At 43.4% G+C, this 13,012-nt stretch overlaps 1 protein-coding gene across 2 annotated transcripts in view; it reads right to left on the minus strand.

The window, feature by feature from the left end:
- Positions 1-13,012, minus strand: part of ADAM17 (ADAM metallopeptidase domain 17) — a 2,408,764-nt gene that overhangs the window by 450,423 nt on the left and 1,945,329 nt on the right. For both annotated transcript variants that reach the window (XM_044079174.1, XM_044079166.1), the window contains one exon: positions 7,248-7,375. In XM_044079174.1, coding sequence (XP_043935109.1) covers positions 7,248-7,375 — 128 coding nt within the window. The remainder of the gene's footprint in view (positions 1-7,247; positions 7,376-13,012) is intronic.

Raw genomic sequence — 13,012 nt, forward strand, 5'->3', positions numbered from 1 at the left:
ATCTGGTTATTTGGAGCAAGGGAGGGGTTTCGGAGGGTGGTTTTGTTAAGAGCAATAAAAGCATTAAACTCATTCCTTTAAACAAGTCCCCCTTCCCCCTTAACACCATAGTGTGAAATGAGACTGTGCTACCTTAAAATATATAAGAAACACTTATCAAGGCTAGCCTTAATAAGAGTTTCTTATATTATATACTTCAATTTGTCTCTAACAGTTTAGTTTCACTTGTAAGGCAGCACAGCCTCAGTTTACACTATGGTATTAACGGGGACTGACTTTGAGAGATACTATGGATTTTTCTTTTTGTAATTAAAAGATAAATACATTTATTCCAGTCATGCCAGCTTCATTCCAGTATTCTACAGTCTTTCATCTCTTACACCTATATTCTGCCTACATTTTTATTTAAATGAACTCCACTACTTAAAAGTGCATTCTACTTCCATAACTGTTGCATGTGATAATTGTCACTAGTATGTTAGCTTGTATATTGCATACTGCTCTTGGTTCATTATGTATTCCAATTCTAATTATGTCAAATATCCAAAGGTCTGACAAAATAATATGTATCTATTTTCAGTCACAGCCTTGTAATCTGCATAAGGTGCACACTTTTTCAAAATGTAGTTCAAAGTCAGGCCATATATTTTAAATGAGTTAGTCTGTTATGACAGCTACTCTATACTTTGGGTAAGAGAAAAAATGTACTCCATATTGCAATATTTATTAGGAACTTTACCAGAAATGCTGACACTTCTTTATTAATTTCTTATTTGATAAAAATGAAAACTGTGTGTTCTTACACTGCATCATCAAAAAAAAAAAAAAAAAAAAAAAAAAAACAACGGAAAAATACTGGTTCCAGAATGAGAACTTGTATATAATTACAAGGTTCTAGTAACTGAAGCTTTATTGACCAGTTACTGGATGATGGACAGAAAGAAATTAAAAATATGCTCTCAAAAACTTATAAAAACTGTCTGTTTCTGAAGTCCAGCAGTGTCCATTCCAGGGTCAGATGGAATCTGTCTCTGTCTGGCATCAGACACTCCCCTTTTAAAGGAAATAAATAAATCTGTGTTTTTCTACATTGATGATTAACCTTTTTGTGAATTTGTCTTTCAACAGCTTTAGGAGGAAGAAGTGCTGACCAAGGTAACGACAGATCCTTGGAAATGGATAGTTACTAGGCATGCAGTCAGAGAGACCGTTAGAAGCCTTGCCCAAATTTCTATATGCCCCAAAGTCCTGCTATGGTAAGTTTAATTACACAACTGCATTATATTCATCATTAGGTCACCATTGCAGTAGCCTAAGCTATATGGGACGAATACCAGTGTTTAGAAGGAAAGGGAGGCGGTAGAAGGATCAGAGTCCAATTGCCCCCTGAGAATAGTTATAGCAAAGCCTGTTCTGGATCTAGACAAAGAATCCAACTTGTAATGCTTGGTAAATGTGTGCCTTGTTGCTGTACTGAATATTTAGCAACACCAAAAAAGTGCCCTGTTGGGGTGTTTTTTTTTTTTTTTTTTTTTTTTAATTTTCATGGTCTTCAATTTTATTTTGCTACCTAGAGTTCACATCATCCAAGAAGGGAAAATGTCAGTGTGGGAGGCAGATTCCCCATAAGGATCGTCATAAAGTGTCTTTTTTGTTTGGGTGCTTCCCCATAAACATACTTCTTGCAGTATCTGTAAGGCATTTGTGCCTAAAACACACAGAATCTGTTTGTCTTCCCTGGCCATTTATCTTGAAGCTAATGGCTTAAACAGCCCAGGGTATCATGGCAAAATCCTTTAACCTGCTAGGTAAGAAGGTGGCCAAGCAGTCTCCGTCAGATCCCTTAGCTGTCCAGCCTCCACCAGACATGCCACTAGAAACAGGTAATAGCTCTGTAGGTCATTTGGCATCAGCGTCACATTCCTCTGCCGTGACCCTGTTGGAGGCCAGCATGGAGTCATCTTTTCGTATGTCCTTTGAGGCTTTGCAGGTGTCTACTCCAAAAGTTGAGGGGGAGCCATGGCTGATCATCTCAGAGGGTTCTCGAGAGATTATCGAATCTTGTCAAGGGTCGGAACCTCTGGTATTTGTTAGGGCTGTTGTCCCTTCTAAAAAAAAGACAAAACTGAAGCATGTTTCAGTCCATCCTAAGGATCCTCAAAGGGAATGGCAAGAGTTTAGTCTAGGCTGTTTTCTGCCTTAATGGCTCTAAAGGCTCAAGGAGTTTCAGTACCTGCTCCTTCTTGGACCTCAATCCCTTCTAAATAGCTTAGGGAACTGGATTCCTCAGATGAGGATTCAGTGTCTGATGAGGGATCCTTGTCCTATTCTTCACAGATGCCTTTGCCTTTGGCTTATGGTTCTGATGAAGAGGAGTTTGTTAGCCCTGAGTCTCCTTTCAAGGAATTGGCCTTTGGGGATACAACTGCTAGGATGATGGAATTTTTTAAATGGGATTCTTCTCACATGTCTGATATTCAGAGAAGATATTATGAGTTGCTTCAGGTGGATGCTCCTAAACCATTGTCAGTTTCTCCTGCGTTGACTGCCTTGTATAGACGCTTTCACTGTTGCTTCCAAGTCCCCCCGATTCTCAGCTTCCTGCTCCTAAGAAACCTGATAGTTTCTATAAGATTCCTGAGGGCAGTCAATTTTGATTTAACTCATTACAGCCAAGTGCGCTTCCAGGCATTTCTGCAGTTACCTCATACGGACTCCTCTAGGTGTCGCATATTGCTTGTTCATATTTGCACTGATAACTCCAAAACCATGCTACATACAAGGTATCAGAAGACTTCACTCATTCACTCCATTGGAGCTCATGAAGTTTGCACTGTAACTTCCAATGGGCGGAGCCTAGGCCTTTTGACAGAATCAAATTATGTCCTCACATTTCAAACAAATGTTCATATCTCTGGAACCATAGGGGTTATGAAATAAGTATAAATGCCAAGCTCTTCAGCACAAACTATTTCTAGAGTGGTAGTATTCTTTAGGGTAGGTTCATGGGAGGCTGTTTGGCCAGGTTGAGGAGCAAGGGGTACCAGAGCTGTCTGGGTCAGTCTGCAGCAATGAGAAAAACCTTTGGTCTTTCCTCTTTGATCTTGATGAGTACCCTGGGGGTGTACACAAACAGGTTTATCCAGTGGAAGGATAGGGCATTCACCCTCCATGCTTCTGGATGGAAGTTTCTGGAGCAGAACTTGGTTAGCTGGCAGTTTTCTGGGGTTACAGTTTTGTGTGATGATGAGGATGGTCCTCTAGTGCAGCTGCCACTCGTGGGGGGCCCAGGAAGCTTCTGCTTAGCTGGTCTGCCAGGGTGTTTTGTTTCCCTGGGATATACTGAGCTATCAGGTGCAGTCCCAGATTTGAGGCTGACTGCCACATTTGGATAGCTAGGCAACATAGAAGGTAAGAGTGAGTTCCCCCCAGTTTGTTGATGTACCACATTACTGTTGTACTGTCTGTCCTAATTAGGAGCACTCCTGGTATCAGGTGTTCTTTGAAGGCTAGAATTGCCCGGTGCACTGCCAACATCTCTTTTTGTTGATATGGAGGCCCTGCACCTCTTGTTCCCAAATGTCCTGAGTACACATACTCCCTTGGTGTGTCCCCCAGGCTGTGTCTGAGGTGTCCATAGTGATGGTCTGGCCCTGTGGGGGAATGATAATGGGCAGACCCTTGTTTAATATGTCTCTGCCCACCATAAGAGCTCCTTCTTTAAGCAAGGGATCAGAGGTAGCTGGTGTTCTAGTGACTGAGTGCTAGCACCAAAGGTTCCTGGGGTACCACTGTAGTTTCCTCATGTGTAGTCTGGCTAGGGGTACCAGCAGAATGCAGGAGGCCATATACCCCAGTGCCTGCAAGAATTTCCTTGCTGTCAGGTGGGTCCTGTGGGCCAGCTGAGTGATGTATGAATGGAGGAACCTCTGCTTCTCCTGAGGAAGAGAGGCTGTTTGAGTAGTTGTGTCCAGAAGAGCTCCCAGGAAGGTTAACCTTGTGGGCAGGAATTGGGACTTCTCTTGGTTAACAGTGAAGCCCAGGGAGGACAGGAGGGTTTGAACAAAAGTGAGGTCCTGCAGGAGTCCTTCCTTGGTGTCTGCCTGAATGAGGCAGTCGTCCAGGTAGGGGTAAATCTGAATGCACCTCTGTCTCCAAAAGGTAATGACAGGAGCCAGGCACTTGGTAAAGACTCTGGGAGCACTGGATAAGCCAAAGAGCAGAGAACTGAAACTGTTGTGAGCCTGCCCTGAAGCGCAAGAAACTCCTGCAGGACTTCCTTATGGGTATATGGAGGCAGGCATCCTTCAGATCTAGGATCACTAGCCAAGCTTGTGGCATCAACATGGGTAAGAGTTTGCGTAAAGTAAGTATTCTGAATTTTGGTACCAGGAGGGACAGATTCAGAGTGGAAAGGTCTAAAATTGGGCAGCATGTGCCCTCCTTTCTGGGTACCAAGAACAGTTTTTAATAAAACCTTTTTCCAGAATGCTCCTTTGGTACAGGTTCCACAGTGGCTTGGGCATAAAGCTTTTGTGTTTGACAGATGGCTTCTGCCCTCTGATTTGTTGGTACATCCGGGAAGCCTGAATGTCTGGGGCTTTCTTTGAAAGAGAATATGTACCCGCTGGTAATAAGTTTTAGGATCCATAGATCTGAGGTGATAGCCTACAATTTCTCGAGGAAGAGGGAAAGTCCTGCTCCTAGTCTCTCTGGGGATTGGTGGGGCAGAGGTGGAGCAGAGTCATTGAGAGTCCTTGGAGAAGAGAGGGGGCTTAGAACTCCCCTGCCTAGGCATTGCAGTGGTCCACTGTCTAGATCTCTGTTGGGCTTGTGACTGGTGTCTGGTAGGTCTGTCCATGCGTGGTTTTCTCTGGACAGGCTTTGTTTGAGTGGAAAAGGACCAAAGCTTTGTGGGGAAATTCCTGCTGAACCTGGGAGGCTGAACCTGCAAGAAATCCTTCACAGTCTGAATTGACTTGGCAGTGTCTTCCATTTTCTTAATAACCTCCACAGCTTTGGGACCAAACAGCTGATCCTTATCCAGAGGGGCCTCTAACAATTTGGACTTAACCTGGTCAGGCAAAGGCAGTTCCCTTAACCAGGCATACCTTCTGATTACAGAGCCAGTGATTGCCGCTCTGCTGGTAGCCTCCAAGGCATCAAAACCACAATGCAGGGAATGTTTGGCTACCTGGGAGCTGGATATAAGATCCATTAGTTCCCTGGCAGTCCTGCTGTCTGGTAGTGTAGACATTTTCTGTTTTAGTAATTCCAGTCCATTTTGCTAGTATTTCAGCATATGGAATTGACAAATTCAGGGCCCTAAAGGCTAGGGTAGCCGAAGTATAGGCTTTTTTGCCTAATCTATCTAAGGCCCTGCTCTCTTTATCAGCTGGGATGGGATTTTTAGAGGAACTAGCCCTATCCCCCTTAGGACCCTGAATAATGACCTCTGGGTCAGCTGTTGGATTTTTGAAAATATACTTGTGGGTGTCTTGCGCCCTATAATATCTGTCTGGCTTTCTGGGGGCAGGTGGGAGAGAGTCAATGGTGAGTGAAGACTCCAGAATGACATCTTCCACCACATCCAGGATAGGGGGAATGGCCAGGGGTTTATGCTGAGGCAGGTCAAGAAACTCTCTCAGTCTTTTCTTTGATTGAGGGTAATCCTGAGCCTCCCAGTGGAAATGTACTCTGAGGGAATTTAAAGTTTCCCTGAAAGAGAGGTAACTGGGAGCGGTGGCAGCAGGAACAGAGTCTTCAGGATCAGAATCCTCAAAAGCTGCAAATGTCTGTTCTTCATTGTCAGAGTCTTCTAGTCCTGAATCTTCTGAGTCCTAGTCAGAAAAAACCTCAGGTGAAGTGTCCCTCTTCCTTTTAGCTGAGGTGACTTGGTAGGTTGGCTTCCTCTAATTAAACTGATTAAATCCTCTGCCATTCTAAGCAGCTGCTGTGACTGCATAGGAGGCTGGGAGGAAGGTAGTCAGAGACTGGGTCCCTGTGATGGAGTCCTTTTAGGGGTAGTCTTGGTCTTGGGCCTAGATGATTCAGAGGCCTTATACAAGTTTAGCTTAACTGGCAGTGTGGTTGTCGGTCTCTGCCTGGTGCCAGTCGTCGGTTCTGTCTCTGCGGAAGCCGGTGCCTGTGAAGCGGCTGTGGACCCAACTGCATGACTTGAAGGCCAATGTCCTGGCAGGAGAGGATGGACCTAGCTGTATACCGGACTCCAAACGGGTCTCGGTAGAGGCCTGCAACGGTTCTTCGGCTTGGGTCAGGGGCTGAGAAGGCACCTCACTGAGTTCAGCAACTGAAGTAAAAGGAAGGCTGGTTGGTTTTGGACCAAAGTCGCCAGCGGGCCTGACTTTCTGAGACCTTTTCTTTACCTTTCTTTTTTCTAGGCAATTCCATAACCTGACTGACAAGATGCCATACCGCAATGAGACAAAGAATTGCTGAAATGTCTAGCTACAATTTCAGCTCTACGTCTAATAGTTCTAGCATTAAACAGGGCATAGAACTGACATCCAGGGACGCCATGGTCTGAGCCTAGGCAGGTGACGAAGTGGGAATTGATGTCTTGGTGTGGGATCTGTTTTACACAACTGAGATAGTTACTGAATTTCTCTGACATTGGATAAAAACAGGAACAGGTTCCCCAACAGAGTACTTAGCTTTAGATGGTTTCTCCCTCACTCTGGCAACGGCTGACTGACGCACTCGCGAAACTGCTTCTGCTTCAGGCTCCATGGCAATATAGGCTGATGTAATGACGTCGGCTGTCTCCTTTTATAGCCCTGATGACCTGATGTCAGTCGCTGCATCTAGACAGCTGATGCAGGAGGGAAATTCTTTACTCTGGTATTAAGGGCTGGCCGAGGGGCTTCCCAGCAGGGATAACCCACAACTGATGACTACAACAGTAAAACATGAAGAATATCAAGAGCCTCTTGATCCTGCAGCTAACTCCCCTCCCCATTCAGATAAACCACCACATTTTAAGTGTTAAGCTCAGTAATCTTCAGTGTGGTATGGAAAATGATGAAGTCAGAATATACAGCAAGCTGTGCTAAAAAATGTTAGCCCACCTGGACAGCACAGCTGGAGAATTAGGCACTCCCACTCTGGGGAAAAATAAATATGTCTAAGTAAATTGTACTGGACAGATGGCAAAAAAAAGGGGAAGCAAAGGCACATTAAAAGAAAACTAAATGACCAGCAAGTATACTACTGAATAAAGCACTTACATTTGCATTACAGAACCCCTCAATACATGGCTTTCCTTTTCGTAGGTAGAGGAACTCGTCATTTCCTGTGGTCTGAGGGACACATGTTCCGTTCACTTTGCAACAAACTTTGCATGAGTTCTCAGTTTCTGAAAAAGAAATTATCATCAGAACACTTGATCTTGAAAACTGACAGCACTTGGGAAACAAATGAATATGTGCTGTTCAAGAAAAGTGTGTGTACAGTTAATGAAAGGCTGTTTATTTGTTAAACAATCAACCCATATTATTTATTTGAAGAAAACATTTATTTTCTTACATTGACTTTTTAACTAATTGGCTTTAGTTGTGTGTACAAAAGGCTTAGTTCCTCTGTACCTCTTCAGTGAATCCTACTTGTAAGCATTCTGCCATTAAAGTATTTTACTACAGTTAATATATGCATCACTACATACAGTGGCTTATGTTCTGCAATGCATTTCCTCCCCAACACTCCTTACATATTCAGTCAATTATTTAATGAAAAAAAAAACTTCACAAACTTTTTTATTAAGCAATGGTGATGTGTGTATGTATATGGGTCCCCCCGCATTTTACTGAATGCCATTTCTTCGACAAACACAGGGGGTGTTACTTAATGTTGACACTGAGGGCAGCTGAGCTGTGGAAATGTCAGCATGTAATGTCGAGAGTCGAGACAGGTAAATGCAGTTGGAGGGGTGAATGTATTTGTGCGTGTGTAAGTTAGGATTTGGGTTGGGGATGAGTGAAGATTAAGTGTGGTATGTCTGAGTGTAAGTTTGTGTATTTTGGGGTTAGGGTCAGTTATGGGGATAGATGCAGTGTTGTTTGTGTGTGTGTGTGTGTGTGTGTGTGTGTGTGTGTATGTCTTGTGTGGTGGCAGTGTTACAGGAAAGTTTTTATGAAGGTAAGGTGCAGGCTTAGGGTGGCGGCATTAGGGTTAGCACCCATTACTAAAGTGGTGTGTGGGGGGGTACAAACTCCAAATGTAATTCCTGACACACAGCTGGGATTTCAAAAAACGTACTCTTAGTACTATTCTGACTCTTACTTTTAAAAAACTTCAAACTGGTTAGTCTGTTACTTCTAGAAAACAATGCCAACCCTTCATTTTTTTTCTCTCACTATTACAGCCTCTTAACAGAAAGTTCAGTTGCTTGCGGAGCGGTGTATTGCCCAAAGATAATGATGTCATTATACAGGACTTTATATTTCCCACATTTATAGGTTCATAGGTGTGTACTAGGCTAATGGCCCTGAAGCATTTACAAGCGTAGCCCACAGAAGTGCCCTGGCATTGTGCCGCCCGACGTCAGTTTCCAGTGCAAGATTTCTCTTGAAGAGGGACAGTCAGGTGCTCTGTGCTTGACATGTATGGGAAGTATATACCAGAGCATGGGCAGTCTCTGGGTGAGGAACCTGTTCCTCAGGCATGTTCTGTTGATTGTGGTAATGAGGTTGAGGTCTCTGGAGCATGTGGTGTGGAGGGACTTGGATTTCTTTAGAAGTAGAATTTCTAACAGAGCTGGGTCAGACATGGCTTTGTAAGTCAAGCAGAGATTGCATCTAAGTAGGCGATATGAGACAGAGAATAGCTTGAGTCTTTTGAGTCTGTCTGTGTAGAACATGTGTTTAACACCTAGGATCCTCTTCATGAGGTACTTCTAATGTCCCTGTTCCAAACCTGATTAACCACTATCATTTACCCTTGTCTTACCTCACTATCCTTAACCGCTTTTTAACAAGGCGCCTTGCCTTTGTAACTGACCTATGTTTTTTTTTATATGCTGCTGTTTTTTTTCCCCCAAGATGTGATGTATCTTTATATTGTATTTAGAACTCAACTATCTTCCTTTTTTTGCATTAACAATGTTCATATGTCTGTTATGTACTTGGTGCTTTTCTCCCCGGGCCTCCGCTGAAAATGGACATGTATCCAGTCGGACTCTCCCGGTTAACAAATGTAAAATAAAATAAATAAATAAATTCTGTGGCTTCTCCGGCTGTTGTCTACTGAGGTACATGCCAAACGGGGCATTACACTCGATGATTGGTCTAATGAGGGAAGAGTAGAGGGAGACGATGACCTCTTTCTTCCTGGATGCAAAACCCTTGGTAATGAGATGTGCCACATAGAAAGACTTTCTGACCACAGTGGAAATGTTGTGGTCGAAGGAGACGTTGCTGTCAACCTGTGTCCCCAGATTTCTTTTAATGCCTTCAGTGTTCAGCGGGCTCCCATCAAAGTGGTAATTAGTGGGGACTGAGTTTTTACCAAAGGGGATGATGATGCATTTTTTTACATTAAGCTTAAGGCCATGGTTTTGACACCAGTCATTGATCTCAGTGAGGCCTTTCTGTAGGATGTCTGCATCACTTGGGGGCATTTATAATGGCTCCCAGTTTGCAGTCGTCTGTGAACTTGGTCAGAATCCCTTTGTGTTGGCCTGGACTTCTGAGAAGTAGATTGCGAACGGGAGAGAACTCAGGACAGATCCCTGTGGGACTCCACTCGTGACTGGTTGGCAGTCTGGCTTGGAGTCCGCTACTTTCACACTGTGCATTCTGTTTGCCAATTTGCAACCCACCTAGTGATATAGGGGCTGATGCCTAGTTTGGTGAGTTTATCAATAATTCTGAGTGAGGAATGGTATCAAAGGCCTTGGCCAGATCAAGGTAGGCTGTATGCACTGCCTTATCTTCATCCACAGCCCTGGTGACTGACTCAAAGAAGTCAACCAGGTTGAGCAGGCATGATCTCCCTTTCACAAAGCGAAATTGCGTGGGGTCTAGAGTATGGAGATTTCCTATATCTTTGTTAATCAGGTCCATGATGATGCGCTTCACAACTTTACATATCCGACTCGTCAGGCTAATGGGGCGATAATTCCCAGGGTCTGTAGTCGCTCCCCTATTATGGAGAGGGATTATTATAGCAATAACCCACGCCTGGGTGTGGGTAATGCTGGATTTACCCACGGTTGGCGTGGTTTGGTCCCGTAGTTTTATGAGAGCGGAGCAGTGATGGGATTTATAGGGGCTGCTGGTGACAAAACTAGCAATTTTGTTATAGGTTTGGTCTAGTTTTGCCAACAGATTTATATATGACAAACAAAGAAAAATAAAACAATGCTTTTGAAAAAAATCTTTAAAAAAGTTAGTATTAAACTTTGGCCACTGGATGGCAGCAAAGTGGAAACAGGGAAACCATGCAGCAATAAAAATAATGGAAACAATGCTTCTGAAAAATCTTTAAAAAGCTAGTATTACACTTTGGCCACTGGATGGCAGCAAAGTGGAAACAAGGAAGCTACGTAAAACTAAATCCATTGAATGATACATTTGGCACTTATAGCCAGTAAAAAACTAGGCAGAGAAGTGCATATCAGCATATAGCTGAAGTAGGATGGGCTAATATAGCATATTAGCATATTTTTGGCGCCAATTTTAAATCATAGCTATTGGCTACTTAGTGTAAAGAAAGATTACTGGATATTCTAATAAAGACCAAGAATGAATTGACATGATTGGTTTAGAAGTTAATTGGTTTTAAACCTTATTGGTTAGTTTTTAGTATAAATATTAAGCATTGCTACCAAAAGAGAACGATCTGAAGAAGGCTAAACAGCCGAAAGCGCTTATCGTTTTATCACTATGGAATTTTAATGCTGTTTTTACTTTTTTCCATTAAATTTGCTTGCTGTTTGACACAGGACTCTATTGTGGTGGATTTTAGCTATGGTGGATTACCAGAGGTCTTTTTCTTAGTTTTGCCAGCAGGTTATTTTGTAAATTGGAAAAGAGAGGGGAGTCATAGAGGAGGACAGGGAGGATATAGGATTGGGCTAGCAGTAGCTTTGAGTTGGGGGTCAGGAATTTGCTGTTTCTGTACAGCATGCCCAGTTTTTGGTGTGTTTTCTTTATAGAATGAAGTATGTGGAGGTCTAGTTTGAGCTGGTTGTCTATGATGACACCTAGGAGTTGTGTGTGTAAGTCTGGTGCTATGATGGTGTCATTTAGGGAGGATATGAGAAAGGTGGATTTGTGGTGGGCTACAGTTTTAGATAGGAATAGTAAGAGCTTAGTTTTAGAGGGGTTCAGGATAAGTTGATTGTTGGAGAGCCACTTCTCAATAGAGTGAAATGAAGATTGGGTGATATGGTGGAGGTTACTGATAGTCAGAAATGGAGATCAGAGTTGAATCATCTGCATACTGTATGACAGAGGAGGGGTTGCTGGTAGTGTGTAGGTCATTGGTGAAGAGGTTGAAAAGGAGGGGGCTGAGAACTGAACCTTGAGGAACACCGGTCTGAACTGGCAGAAAGGGTGAGAAGGAATTTTGCCATTTAACTGCTTATAGGCGACTGGACAGGTAACTTGAGAACCACTTTAGAGTGGGGATGGAAATGTTCAGCTAAGAAAGTTTATGAAGTAGAAGGTTGTGAGAGACAGTATCGAAAGCCTTTGAGAGATCTAAGAAAAGGCAGGGCACAAGTTTATTATTGTCTCTGGCCTCAGCTACAGTATGAGAGAAGGATAAGAGTGCAGTGTTAGTACTGTGTTTGGGCCTAAAACTGTGCTGGGTGTTGGTTAAAAGACTGTATTGAGTAAGGTGGGAAAGCAATTGAGAATGGATACACTTTTCTAGAATTTTGAAGAGGGGAGAAAGAATAGCAATGGGATGGAAGTTAGATGGTTCTGTGGAGTTACCGCCTTTATGTAGTGGGATAGGGTAGTATTCCTTCCAAATAAGAGGGGACAGTGGATTCTTGGATTGGGCAGTTAATTAGAATGGAGACAGGAAGGGCTACAGAGTTAGCAGCAAGTCTTAGGAATTGAGGCGGCAGGTTATCAGGGGTGGGGGATTCCCTTTCCGCACTTTAGTGCGGTCTCGGAGTTGGTATATTTAAAGAGTGGGGGATGTGGGGGGTGCAGGGGGGCTTGCCCCCCCTGCTTTCAACAGTTAGTTTACTGTTGCATGTTTTATTTTATTTTTTTCCGTGTTCGAACTTCTGCAAGTTCGACTATATGGTTTCAACCATATAGGGTTTGAACTTGTTGAAGTTCGATCACGTAATAGGAACCCGGTCCTTTGGAGGGGGGAGGGAGGGTAAAGTTGGCACTGAATCGGTCGTCCAGTATGTTGCCAATATCTGTTGGCTCAGTATATGAGGTACCATTGTGCAATAACTCGGAGCAAATCTGGGTATTGCCGTGGAGATTCTTGATATAGCTATAGAAGGCTTTGTGATTGTTTTTAGTGTCTGCTGCAATTCTGCCTTCATAGCTGGCTTTAGAGGATTTGATGAGGGATCTCAACTTTTTGTTGAGGCTAATAAGGGAGTTTTTCCAGTCTTGGGACTTCACCTTTTTCTGCAACAGTTTCTTCCTTCTGTTGTAGAGTTTATTAATGGCAGAGCATCACCAGATTGGCTTCCTTTTTTTGGAGGAGAGCATCTTGGTTCTGTTGGGTATGGCTAGTTCCATGCTTTCATGTACATGTTTGTAAAGTGCACTGGTGTATGATTTGGCAGTCATGCAGCTATTTTCCAGTGGCATGGGTGCCGTGAAGTTAGCCACCTCTGGTTTTAGGAGTCCAAAGTCAGCTTTGGAGAAGTTTTTCAAGGTGGTTACCTTTGCAGGGGGTGTGGGTGAGATGTGGATTTCCATGGTGATTAGTTTATGGTCAGATCTGACCAGGGAGGGATTGACTACTGGTGCAGAGCAAGGGTCGACCATGTTATAATAACCAGGTCAAGGATGTT

This window comes from Protopterus annectens, chromosome 1.part1 (assembly GCF_019279795.1).
Source record: "Protopterus annectens isolate FY-2018-M chromosome 1.part1, PAN1.0, whole genome shotgun sequence".
Lineage (NCBI taxonomy): Eukaryota > Metazoa > Chordata > Ceratodontiformes > Protopteridae > Protopterus > Protopterus annectens.